Source organism: Atractosteus spatula, chromosome 3 (genome assembly GCF_055471065.1).
Source record: "Atractosteus spatula isolate fAtrSpa1 chromosome 3, fAtrSpa1.hap1, whole genome shotgun sequence".
Taxonomy (NCBI): Eukaryota; Metazoa; Chordata; class Actinopteri; order Semionotiformes; family Lepisosteidae; genus Atractosteus; species Atractosteus spatula.
The window spans coordinates 68,816,392-68,830,029 of record NC_142708.1 but is presented as its reverse complement, the minus strand read 5'-3'; the positions used below and the strand labels follow the sequence as shown (position 1 = coordinate 68,830,029).

Genomic DNA, 13,638 nt, shown 5'->3' with positions numbered 1-13,638 from the left:
CCACATTAAATAGAAGCACGAGAAAAAGAGAGTCAGAACGCAAAGCTGTGTCGGTCTTCTGTGTCAAAAATCGGTTTGAAAATCATGGGAGCTGTTTTTAATAAGCTGCTGAGTAAAGAATATTGGAATCTTTCTGCTGTCGGTATTGTGAATATAGTTGACCCTTACCTGAGTGAAAACAGGACATAAAGAAAGGGTTTCAGAAATCAAACCAAACTTTATTCCCGTGCTTACAGTCTGGGTAATTGGAGACTGCGCTGCTCTGCTTCCTATGGTGATATACGGGTTTTTCGCACGAAGCCTTATTGAGCAGTTTCAAAAAACTTTTTTATCAAAAAAGATCATTAGCTCACTGATAGTTTGATGTAGAGGCTGTGGAAATTTCCACAAGTCGTGCTCTTTAAAATGCATTTGGTTTGAAGGCGTTCTGTGCTTCCATTGCGAAGATATGGACAAAAGAATATTCGTGCGTGGTCAGAAAAAGTGATAAAAACGACAATATGAAGGCTGTTAAAACAGTCACAATGTACTTTATACACAAAGCAAGTGTTTTCGTAACCCTAGGAGGTTTCGTGAAAGCGATACAGGCGTGCCAAAACCGTTTTCGAACTTCAAGCTAACTTTACCCCGGTCAGTTACCCTAGGACGCTGGCTGTATTTTGTGGTACGTACATCTAATATTTCCTGTTAGAGCTTTTGCCTGCTGACCACCAGATGTTGAGAATGATCTGATCAGAGGTGAACTAGTGAGAAAAGATAAGACCTGGTCCGAAAACGTCTCACTTTACATACAGTACATCATAAGATCTCATTATTGACTTCTTACTTAAATGTCTTATTAGGATATGCCTGCTATTATTCCTTACAAATTGTATTTCTAAAACCTTCTAAATCAGCGAACTCCACTTCCTCGTTTATTTTCGTCGGAGTGTTTCTCCTTTGTGGCGGTTGATATGTAGGAAAGGTTTGCACAAATGATTTCAATGAATTTGCCGAAAATGAGATATTTCGTGGATTGAATGTGTCCCTCTAGTGAAAAGACAAACTCGTAGTGATACAGTATTTCCTTCTCCAGATCTGTGTGCAGTGACGACACGTGTTTTGTCCCCCAGCTGTGTCCCAGTGGAAATGTTGGTTGTGGGGACTGCTGGAGTCAGTCTTCTACAGTTGAAAACACGAATGGCTTTACTTTAAGTCTTGACGATAGCACACACACATTGTCATTTGAAGTCGATTTAGAGAGGTGGACTGATCTGAAGAGTGTCTATTGCCAATAGTGAAGACTAATTTCTCCTGAGTAGACTGCTGATTGTTTACAATGAATATTAGAAACTAGGATCTTCGCTATATTTTGCGGTCACGGTATCTAAAATTTCCTGTTACAGCTGTTGCTACTGGCAAGATGTAAAAAATGAATAAGATAAGCGCTAGTCCCGACACGTCTGAATTCACATCGACTATAAGATTATTATTGAATTAAAACTGTGAATGTCTCCTTCTGCCAAAATGACCATTGTATAGTTACAGTCTTGTAAATGATAAAACTCCTTCTTTGTTTTCGTTCGAATGTTCTTCTGCTTCGCCGGTCAATTTGGAGGAAAAGCGCTGGGTGAACGATTTCAAGAATTAAAAGCCTAAAACGACATCTTTCGTGTTTTAACTATGTCCCCGGGGTGAAAAGGGAGAAACTCGACGTGATATTTCCTTCTCCGGATCTGCGTGCAGTGCAGACACGCTTTGTCCCAGCGAAAATGTCGGACGCGCGCGGAGCGCAGACAACTGTTCTCACACCTTCCGATCCAGGAGCGAAACAGGCGCCTGGCGTTGCTGCTCTTTCCATTAGCAGCCGCGCTTGATCGTTTGCAACGGATTAAAAACGGGCTGCACGCATGCTTCTCTGTTAGCATGGCTTTGTTGCAGCTCTGGGGTCCTGGGTTCGATTCGTGGTGGGCTTTCTTCTGGGGGAGTTTGCAAGCTCTCCATTTTCACCCCACCATCCAAATACTGTACGTGCTGTCACGGTGAACCAGCCGAACTAGCTACTCCCCCCCCCCACATCTGATGGTCCATTGTGTGTTGGGTTAGGAACCGGCTGGTCTCCACTCTCTGTTGGGCTCTGTGTTTGGACAGCTGGGTAAACGCAGCTTTTCTTGTCAAACTGATCTGTGAATCTCCAACTTTACTTGCTTAAACCTGTATTTTACACACAAAAGCTACATCTGTAGTGTAATAGGAATTGTCTAATCCATCCATAGATAATCCATCGAGGCCCAGAGTGGGGTACACCCAGGATGGGACACCAGTCTATTGTAGTAAATATTGGAAGGAAGTGCTTGTTTTTTGTAAATAGTCCGATGAAACAATGAATTTCCGATACCACCAACAATGATCATTGTTGGAAGTGATGCACAGAAATTCGTGCCCCCAGCGTTCAGCACAGGCATTTTGTTTTTACAAAATGAGATGAGACACGATGCGCTGACAGCCTTAAACTTTGCCCTTGTGGTAAAACATTAAATAGGGGGGCTGGTCTGAATTTCAGGCAATTGTATTTAAAAATTATATGACCAGCAAACAGGGAGAGAGGAGAATGTGCGTGATTTTGGAACACTGCCAGGCTTGTGAGCACAGGAAAGCGTGATAGGCAGCAGAAAAATACTTAAGGACACTTCTAGGTTTATTTGAGAAAAATACATAACTTCTTTTAAGTTCTGAAATGGAAACGGGGAAAACGCAAGCTTGCGGAGTGCTCAGGCAGGTAAGCCCCACATTATTTGTGAAGAACCTTTGTTTATCGTTGGCAAAGGAGCGGACACGTATTACATGTGGAGAAAAAGCTGCCTCTTTCAAATGACACAGTCACTCGTAGAATTCTTGATATGGCGGATGTCAAAAGTACGCTGATGGAGCACGTCAAAAGGAGCAGATGCTTTTCACCGCAATTAGAGGACTCTGTAGATGTCGTTGGTTTGGCCAATTTGCTAGTTCATGATAGGCATGAGTTTGAGGGCACAGCCCATGAGCACTTTCTGTTCTATAAGCTACTACCAACAAGAACTATAGGAGAGTAAATATTTCAGTTCTGAATGAATTTATCAAAGAGAATGGCATCGACTGGAACAAATGCATCAGAGTTTGCACAGACGGCGCTAGAGCGATAACAGGCAGACACAGCGGTGGAGTTGCACGAATTAGAGACATTGCTCCAGATATGAAGTGGACGCACTGCAGCATTTACCACGAGGCCTTGGCAGTCAAACTGCCTGAGGATTTAAGATCTGTTCGACTGTTGTGAATTGTATCAAGGCTCACCCCTCTCACTGAAACGGTAAGTGCCCAGTGCTGTTTATATTATACACGCATGTGCACACGCGCTCATGTTGGTCTTTGAGATTTGTGGTTCCTATGAGGAAATGACTCATGGGGGGTAGCTGGATGCTTTGGTTTGATGAGGGGTGGTACTTGGTCAAAGAACTTTGAGAACCACTGGTTTAAGGTGATGGAGTGAGGGAACTAATCTGAGTCCTGAATTGTTGTAGCAGGTGGCATTAATCTAGGTCCACTTTCTCAGTATGAAAAGCCAACCCGTTAATTAGACAGCAGCCCACTTCTGGCTATCACTACTGCCAGTAGTAATTCACTACAAGACTGCCACACTTGTGACTCAATTTGTGAGCAGGCACTAAACAGACAACTCGTTACAAATTGATAAACCTGTTGTCTATTGGACAACCAGTAATACCAGACAGGCAAAACAATACAGCTGGGAGCAGGGGTGTAGTCCAGATGGAACTCGAGAAGAGAGCCCAAGCACACCCCAGCAAGCTACAGTTTGACAAGAACCAGATACTCCTATGTATGCACCTGTCAATGTTGATACATTTCAGTAGCAAGGAAATACAGGCATTTTGATTACAAAATGGTTAAACAGAGGAGTGTGCAAGTAAACATTGAATTATCTACCTAGGTGTTAGAATGGTTACTGTCCCACTGCCCCTGAAATTGGAGTCCGCATAGAGCCCAGGAAGATCCTATGAAGGGAAGGCAGTTGTATCCAAGTGTGAAATGCACAGAATTAACCTTGGGCTTACACACAGGTTGTCTTTCAGATATTGGATGAGAAATGAAGCTTAATCGAGCAATAAATCAGAACTAAGGCAGCCAGGATCAATCTAAACAATGGTATTAAACATGCAAAAAACACGCTCAAACAGGAATTAGAGAAACACTTCACCACTAATGGCCCAAGGCGCATGTGGCAAGGTATACAGGCCCTCACAGACTACAAGAGGAAGAACATCTGTGCACCTCCCCATGATGCCTCCCTGCCTAACGAGCTCAACACCTTCTATGCTCGGTTTGAAGCCAACACAGAACCAGTCAACAGAGCTGCACCCTCCGCAGCTGACCAGCTGCTCTCACTATCTGCAGATGAGGTGAGGAGATCTCTGCTAAAAAGGACCCAGTCGCATCCTCAGAGCCTGCACCAATCAACTGGCGGGTGTATTCACAGACATTTTCAACATGTCTCTGGCCCAAGCCATAGTCCCCACCTGCTTCAAGACAACCACCATCATCCCAATACCAAAGAAAACCACAGTGACTTGTCTTAATGACTACCGACCAGTGGCACTAACATCTGTCATCATGAAGTGCTTTGAGAGGCTGGTCATGAAGCACATTAAGGACACCATTCCAAACACACTGGACCCGTACCCGTTTGCCTACCAGCTCAAAAGATCCACAGATGACGCAATCTTCACTGCCATACACACTGCCCTATCCCATCTGGACAAAAAGAACACATACGCAAGACTATTCATCGACTTCAGCTCAGCTTTTAACACTATCATTCCAGAGAAGCTAGTCAAGAAACTCAGTGCACTGGGTCTCAACACCACCCTCTGCAACTGGATTTGGGACTTTCTGACAGGCAGACCTCAGGCTGTCAGGCTTGGAAACCACACCTCCGGCACACTAACCCTGAACACTGGGGGCCCCCAGGGGTGTGTGCTTAGTCCATTACTCTACTCCCTCTACACCCACGACTGTAAGGCCAAACATAACACCAACCCCATCATCAAGTTTGCCGATGACACCACAGTTGTAGGTCTGATGACAATGATGAGAGGGCCTACAGAGAGGAGGTTAAAGTAAGATGTGAAGATGGGGTTAATTTTAAGTCCTTTCTGCATGAAGATTAGACTTCTAAGGCTGGAGTTTATGGCAGGAAGGGGGTTAACTGATAAGGATTCCAGATGCGAGCTAGGGAACCCCTGGAGACTAATCCCTGACCATTTGGCCAAAAAGCTGTAAACTGGTCAAACACGTGACCTCCCCCCTTTACCATAATAACGAATGACGAATCAGAGAAGCAAGGAAGGACTATATAAGCCTAAAGTTTGTACCGGCACTTTGAACAACACTTCCGTTTTGTCATTTCTTGCGGGAAACAAGATTTCAGCTTTATTGTTCCTTGCATGCAATAAAGTCATCCGTTTGACTCCATCTCGGGATCCAGAACCTTATTCTTTCCATTACAACAAGGTCAATCTCCTTACAACGTGGTGTGAGGACAACAACCTCACCCTCAATGTCAGCAAATCCGAGGAGCCGATCATTGCTTTCAGGAAACTGCAAAACGGACATGCCCCTATCCACAGCAACGGGACTATAGTGGAAAGGGTCAGTAACTTTCAATTCCTTGTCGTCCATATCACCGAGGACCTCACATGGTCTCTCAACACCACCTGTCTGATCAAGAAAGCACAACGGCACCTGTACCTCCTAAGATGGAGGAAGAAGGCTAAGATATGTCCCCAGATCCTCACTAACATTTACAGATGCAGTACAGAAAGCACACCGACAGGCTGCATCACAGTGTGGTATGGCAACTGCAGTACTGCTGACCGCAAAGCCCTACAGCGGGTGGTGAAAACATTCCATCACTGGGGTTGCCCTCCCATCTATACAGGACATTTATAACGGACAATGCTTGAGGAAAGCTCTTAGCATCAAAGACCCCACACACCCCAGCTACAGACTGTATGACCCTCTACCATCTGGAAAACGGTACCGCAGCATTCGGTCCCAGACTACCAACCTCAGAGACAGTTTTTACCCCCGAACTATCAAACTCCCAGCCTCTCTCACCTATGATCTGAACCTCACAGTGCCTTCTTTCTTACCAAAGACTCAAACACACATTGAAATCTACCTCTGCCTTACATGTCAAAAAGCTCACTCCCTATAATTTCATTCTGTTGATGCAAATTATCTATTACCTTTTTGTTGTTTTGCACACTGCCTGTTGTCTCCGTCTTTTTGTTATACAATTGTAGTGTTGTTTTTCTTTGTACTACTTATCGTCCGAGAGATAGCTAAATAGCATTTGATAATACCATATACCTGTATGAGTGTAATGACAAACAGGAACTTGACTTAAAAGACCTCACTCAGAACATCACCCTACAAGGAAAACAGGATGCAACAGTTTGAACTGATCAAGCTTCACACAAAGCATTAGGGGAAACCCAGATTACTTGTACCAGGTCCACCCGTGAGCCACATGCAACTGGAGCAGGAGAAAGGCATCCCACCCCCTCCATATAACTAGGTTTTACATTTAGACAATTGCTAGCTCTGCTTTAGGTTTTAGATACTAGGAAAAGAAAGTTAGTCTTAACAGACAGCAGGGACTGGAGTTGCATACAAAACCTCTTTATTACACGAGATCACAGTTTGACCATCTGTAACCGAGGTCTAGATCTCCACACAGCCATCAGCACCAGAACAGAGACCACAAGCACAGTGGAGGCAGCTACTACCGGCAGCCCATAGCTCAGGAACCGGGGTGCTGTGGAGAGAAGAGCTTTAGTAAGGGGTCAGACACAGGGAACAGGATCAGACACTCAGCCTCCACCCCCCTCCCTCACCTTCAGGATGGGAATCCAGCTGATCCAGAGCTGGAAGCTCAGATCCAACCAGGATCACTTCCCCACTGGACACCAGCACAGTTTCTCTGGAGGAGTCCTCTGCCACGCGAGCAACAGCTCTTCCTGCAAGAGGACAGGACAACAGCATCAGGAAAGGATACACACAGCTGACTGGCACACAACCGCCCCGTCCCGACAGAACTCACTCCTCCTGCCACAGGTGGGCACACAGCGCTCAGTAGCAGTCGGCTGGCACACTGCTGCACTACAGTGGATGAACACCTGGAGAGAGCAGAGCAAGGGTCACTGCACAGCCCAGGACCAGCCACCACCTCCTTCCCCACAAGCTGCTCCCTACCTTCTCCATCAGAGGCACCTGAGAGGCAGGATCCACAAAAGTGAACATCTGAATCATGAAGCGCTGGTAGTGCGTTGGGTACGGCAGCCCTGAGGAGCCACCCACAGGGATCAAGGTGGTCCGGTAGTTGTCACCTCTGTAGGGACACCTGCAAGGACAGCAACAGGGAGGGTGAGCTCTTCCACAAGGGGACACTACAGAGACAAGCCAGTCGGAGCCACAGGGGTCAGGTTACCCAGCAACCAGAAGGCTCCAGCTGGGCTGGCTGAGAGGACTGGGAGTGGAAGTGGCCCAGCAGTCCCCCAGGGTCAGGACAATGTTGGGGTCAGTCCTGTTCAAGATGTGGACCTCCACATACACAGGATCCCGCAGCACCTTGGTCACAGGGTAGTCCAGGTCACTGTAGTAGGAGTCATACAGCTCTCCTGAGGACGAGAGCAGCAGCGGGGTTCAGCAGGAGCCCCACACACTCGGCTCACACAGCCCAAGGCCTGACAGCTACCTCTTGCAATCCTGAGCTCCACACGGAGAGGTCCTGGAGACACTGCCGGAGGGGGCGGGGAGACCGTGTAGACCACAGCCTGCACTGGAACAAGGTCATCGTCTGCATACCTGCACTGGAAGAACAGCCTGGAGAGAGAGAAGCAGGCAGTCATGGGATCCAGCAAGACCAGAGCACTCTGGGAAGCAGCAGCCGCTCACTCACTTGTAGAAACTGTCCCTTGTGATGGAGCCAGCAGGTCCCCCAATCACAGCAAAGGTTGAGGACATCATGTTCTCATACACCACGGCACCACCTTCAATCTGGAGGAAGGACACATGAACAAGGTCAGGAATCCCCACAGGAACAACATCCTCAGCTGAAGGATCAAGCCCCTCACCTTCATGCTGGTGCCACAGGCACTGACTGGGAACTGGAACATGGCAAAGCCAGCAGTGGTGCCAACAGGGCCACAGGGGGCACTCCTGCCCCCCTGCAGGCTGACTGAATCCAGGCTCAGCTGAGGGCTGGTGGCATTCCTGGACACGACCACCACAAACTGGCCATCCCTGGTGCACTGGACAGTCACTGGAGGAAAGCAAGAGCTGGTAAACCAAGCCCGTTAAGCTCATCATAGAAGACGCTCAAGATCCAAAAACCCACCTTCATTCCCATAGTAACAGCGATTTTGGCTGGACGGATCAAAGCAGCAATTTTTAGCTTCACAGTCACTTTTACCGATAGTCAAGTCACCACATGCTATCTTGTCACTGTCATTAACCAGGCACTTCTGAACCTGAGCTAAAGAACAATCCAACGATAGCAAAAACAACACAATGTACAACCCCATCCTCCCTCTGCTCATTGACTTCTCCATCGTGAAACTCGCCGAGGAACTGCAGACAAGCGGCGCTCAGCTCCTGAAATACTCGCTGCGCCCTGATTGGCTGAGGGCGGCGATTGGAGGGCTGTAGCGCGCGCACGAGGACTTCGGACACTCAGAGCGACACCCGAGTCAGCTGATTCATCACGGAGCGTCCTGTTCGACTGGAACGAGCTATCGCGAGGCTTAGACTAATATCTCAACACGATGTGTTTGACCTCTTATCGAGTAAAGAGCTGCATCCGTCTCTAAGCGCTCTGTGCCATCAGCCGATTCAGAGAAGAACTGACGGTACAGAGGAGCGGTATAAACAGAGATGTGCAGTTTGGGATATTTTCGGTTGGTTCACTTTCTGGTTATATGCCAAAAAAAATCCGGTTTTCAGTTTTTAACTGATAGAAATACCAATGCACACTAGCTTCATCGTTGGCAGTGATATTCATGTACAGATGTAAATAATAAAAGGGGCATACAGCTGCTCTTACAGTCATCCAAACGAGGAGTCTCTTGCATTGTCTTGGAAAAACAAGCACGCAGAGGCAGAAGCATTACACTCCAAAGACGTTTTGCTGGCACGTTCAAATTAGTGAGTTACGGAGATTGTGACCGAGACAGACGAGCTGTTCGGTACAGTTGAGTTTTTCTGCCTTGTGTCATTCGTATTCTACAGTTTTTCCCTAAACACTGAAACCAGCGAAGTTTTGCAATTTCCCCCTGAAAGAGCAGAAGTCTAGCTTACAAATATGTGCTGTTAATACACTACGTTAGCGTTCACGTTTGATCAATTACAATATTTTAGCTAACAAAAATATAAACGAATGTTCTACTCAAAAACTACTGTGGTGGACAGCAGCTTCAAATGATCAATTTCAAATGAACGGAGCACATTTTGGTTTTAGGGATGTAAAGGGCTTTATCGTTTTAGCGATTCCGTCCACATGGAGCATCACATGTCTAGTTCGCGATTAATGTCTGTATTCACTTTTATGAGGCGCTTTAGAATAGCGGTACTTTCAGATTGTTTTAAACACAGTATTGCTCATCGGCCACTGGAAATTGGCCTTTGCCGTTAAGCCGGCGATACGGCCCCTTTTGGACCGTTATGTTGAGCAAGAAAAACCCAGACATTTTGCGCTTTAAACAAACACGTCGAGGAAAAGACCAAACTTCATTAAAGGGCACCGTTAATTACGGCAATAGGGAAAAGGCCATGGTGTGGTGGACTAATAATGCACGTGTTTAGATCCTGTAATCTTTTCCTTGGCCGTTTTAAAAGCCTATAAACCTGTTCATCTTTAAAATAGGATTTATGTCCAACTAACGTACAGCGCAAGTACAACACGCTTGATTTAGGATGCTGGGTACATATGCTGAAGCCTTTTACGTTGAGTTCACATACTGCTTTCCCAACGAAGTATTGGCGGTGCCCGTTTCTCCTCTTCGCGGAATAGGGGACCTTCGGAGATGCGAGAGTTGATAAATTCATCCATTGCCTTAAAGGCATGGAGGGGCTCTCGTTCTGGCAGCCGACATCAAAGAACTCCTGCCTGTGGCGCCGTTTTAAAACCTGTACGATCCGATACGTCACGGCTCAGGCTGCTCCCGTTTCCTGAAGAGAGCCCTGCTTTTCCCGGGAAGAACGCAGACACTGGACTCGGTCACTCCCAGGGTATTTTTACTAGTGATTTCAGTTGCTATGCTACAGTCTGGGAGAAGCAATACCGAACTGACACTTTCTACCCAACTGCTTGCTTGAGCAGCTGACCACCCTCAGTGTGCAGAAGCAGGAATCCTAGACAGTACTGCATTCCCACCCAACTTCACCAGTCCCCAAAACTCCCCTTAGGAAAGAAGCAGCTCCGTACAAGAGACACTTTGCAAACCAGTTTATTCCTCATTCACATCAAGTCAGTTCATGGGTTTGTGTTGCTTCCTCCTGTGCAGGACTGTCCCCAGCAGAGCAGCACAGACCAGCCCCACAGCAGTCACCACACCAGCCAGGATCACAGCCTCCACAGGCAGGCCTGGAAAGAAAGCACAGAGGAGCCTCAGCAAGTGGGCACTGCCACAGAGAGGGGCCAGCTGACATGACAGCACCTCCTGCCAGTACCTGCGGCTTTGTCCTCCTCTGCTCTTAGCTGGGAGCTCTGGCCTTCTGCCTCCACTGGCCTCTCAGCAACCTGCTCTTGCAGCACAAGCACGGGACCAACAGTGGCATCAGCTCCCCACTCAGGAGCTGCAACAAGAGCAGGACAAGCCTGGCTGTAGACCACTTCTTGACCCCCACTACCCTGAGGAGATCCATCCCATGAGTGGCAGAGGAAGGGTGCCTTACCCCCTGTAGAAGCCAGGTCCCTCCTGCTCCTGCCACCCCAATACCTGGATCGTACAGTAGGCACACAGCTGGAGTCACAGCAGCTGCAGACCTGGTCACTCCCATCCACTGATCTCCACCTACAGCAGGGACACAGGGTCAGAGCAGCTCCCTCAACTGAGCACCAGCTGGACACAGCAGCTCCCTGCCTCCTCACTGACCTGCTGCCCTCAGTGTAGCAGTCCTTGTTCAGGGGGTCCACACTCTGGGAAGCAGGAGTCACCTTCAGGTGGCAGGTGATGTAGATCTGCCAAGAGCACGAGTGGATCAAGCTACACCCAGGCCTCCATCTTGGGCTTGTAATGGACATGCTGTTCTCACAACCGGCACAAACCCATGAAAGCAGAAGGGATCAGGATCAAGTACTCACTGAGCTCCTGGCATCCTGATAGAACCTGAAGGCATCCAGCTTCATCTGCAGCTTGGTGTCCTGGGTTCTTGGCATGAACCGCGAGCTGGAGCCTGTGGATTTGGCATCAGTCAGGCACCTGAAAGGAGAGAAGGCAGTGTAGAACTGGAGAGACGGCAGGCAGTGTTCACTAGCTCAAGCCACCCGAGGTCACACCCACCCATAGTTCGCAATGAAGGAGTAGCTGGGAGTGGAGGTCTGGTCAGGGACCAAGGTGGCCACACAGCTGTCCACAAAGAGCCGCAGGGGTTGGTGGTTGGCCTGGGTGACGGAGGCTTCGATGTTCAGGACGTCCCCCAGGTAGAACACATTGGAGGACCTCCGGGAGCTCCAGTCATCTGGATGAGAAGGGAACCCCAATCTCAAGCACACATCCCATTGACCCAACTACACCGTGACTCGTCTCAGGGGGAGACCTACCACTCATGAGGCTCAGGGAGAAGTCCAGCAGATCCTCAGCAGACTTGGTGGAGGTGTAGGGGACCCAGGTGGGCTTCAGGGCATTGCTGCTCACATTGTAGAGCCTAGCAGACAGGAGGCAGGTGTCAGCAGGGAGTCAAGCTCCAGGCAGTCAGCCCTGCTGCTCCTCCAGGACTCACCTCATGTAGTGACACTCGATACCCACAACAGCGCCATTCGTTCTCACTATGGGGGTGTTGGCCACCGGCTTCGGGGTGTAGTGGAGAGAGAAGCCGTACACCAGTTGCTCATCCACGGTCTAGACAGATCACAGATCCAGTCACCCAACAGCCGAGAACCAAAAGCAGCCCAACCGCAGAACCACTTACCGTCAGCACACTGCGACACGCCTGCAGCTCAGCCTCGAAGATCAGGAGCTGCGCCGCGGTGTCCTGCCGGGTGACCGCACAGTCTCCCAGGCTGAGATCCGAGGCGTTGATCAGCTGCCCCGTGCCGAACAGGTCCGTCTTGACCTGCACCACGATCGTACTCTCCCCGCACTGCGCCGACACAGCCCGGATAACCTGCTGCTTCTGCTGCCGCGGCAGCAGAGGCGAGTCCAGAAAGGCGACCCCCTTGCGCCTGATGCCGGATTGGACGTTAGCGCGGGCGCGCCATTGCGCAGCGTCACACAGAACTGCGAGGAACAGCAAGGTCAACAGCCGAAAGGAAAGACCACTAGAAAACCCCATCTCGAAATGAAAACACCTCGCAAAACCACGATACCTGCTGTTTGCGAGCTCCTTCCTTTTAAAGCCACCGAGACTTTCGCACGTGATGACGTTCAGGTTCGCAGAGTGAAGATTTTCACGAGGACCCGAACTCTGTCAGCTCACACGCAGGAGGACAGGATATTGAATCAACCCCGTGGAAAAGCCGTTATAGTTCAAGTGAAGGAGGATCATGGAGACTAATTTCTCCTGAAAAGACGGGTCATTGTTTACAGTGAATACTTACGGTTAAACACCGGGGTAAAGTTAGCTTGAAGTTCGAAGACGATTTTGGCACGCCTGTAGCGTTTTCACGACACCTCTTAGGTCACCGAGCTATTGGCTTGTGAACAGCACTCCCCTATCCCAGTGCATAGTGCCACATTAAATAGAAGCACGAGAAAAAGAGAGTCAGAACGCAAAGCTGTGTCGGTCTTCTGTGTCAAAAATCGGTTTGAAAATCATGGGAGCTGTTTTTAATAAGCTGCTGAGTAAAGAATATTGGAATCTTTCTGCTGTCGGTATTGTGAATATAGTTGACCCTTACCTGAGTGAAAACAGGACATAAAGAAAGGGTTTCAGAAATCAAACCAAACTTTATTCCCGTGCTTACAGTCTGGGTAATTGGAGACTGCGCTGCTCTGCTTCCTATGGTGATATACGGGTTTTTCGCACGAAGCCGTATTGAGCAGTTTCAAAAAACTTTTTTATCAAAAAAGATCATTAGCTCACTGATAGTTTGATGTAGAGGCTGTGGAAATTTCCACAAGTCGTGCTCTTTAAAATGCATTTGGTTTGAAGGCGTTCTGTGCTTCCATTGCGAAGATATGGACAAAAGAATATTCGTGCGTGGTCAGAAAAAGTGATAAAAACGACAATATGAAGGCTGTTAAAACAGTCACAATGTACTTTATACACAAAGCAAGTGTTTTCGTAACCCTAGGAGGTTTCGTGAAAGCGATACAGGCGTGCCAAAACCGTTTTCGAACTTCAAGCTAACTTTACCCCGGTCAGTTACCCTAGGACGCT

At 48.2% G+C, this 13,638-nt stretch overlaps 2 protein-coding genes across 2 annotated transcripts; both read right to left on the bottom strand.

Moving 5' to 3' along the window:
- Positions 1-6,734: 6,734 nt before the first annotated feature.
- On the bottom strand, positions 6,735-8,651 carry LOC148838442 (zona pellucida sperm-binding protein 4-like). The gene is made up of 9 exons (XM_088911181.1): positions 8,438-8,651; positions 8,175-8,362; positions 8,000-8,097; positions 7,796-7,923; positions 7,529-7,718; positions 7,294-7,441; positions 7,142-7,217; positions 6,936-7,058; positions 6,735-6,856 (listed from the first exon to the last, which is right to left on the bottom strand). Exons 1-9 carry the CDS (start codon positions 8,649-8,651, stop codon positions 6,735-6,737), a joined length of 1,287 nt encoding a protein of 428 aa, XP_088767307.1.
- A 1,914-nt stretch (positions 8,652-10,565) lies between these two features.
- On the bottom strand, positions 10,566-12,591 carry LOC148838441 (zona pellucida sperm-binding protein 3-like). The gene is made up of 9 exons (XM_088911653.1): positions 12,229-12,591; positions 12,040-12,158; positions 11,861-11,964; positions 11,601-11,778; positions 11,402-11,519; positions 11,193-11,278; positions 10,993-11,111; positions 10,768-10,893; positions 10,566-10,681 (listed from the first exon to the last, which is right to left on the bottom strand). The coding sequence occupies exons 1-9, from the start codon at positions 12,589-12,591 to the stop codon at positions 10,566-10,568; spliced, it is 1,329 nt and encodes a 442-aa protein (XP_088767779.1).
- Between the last annotated feature and the right edge of the window lie 1,047 nt (positions 12,592-13,638).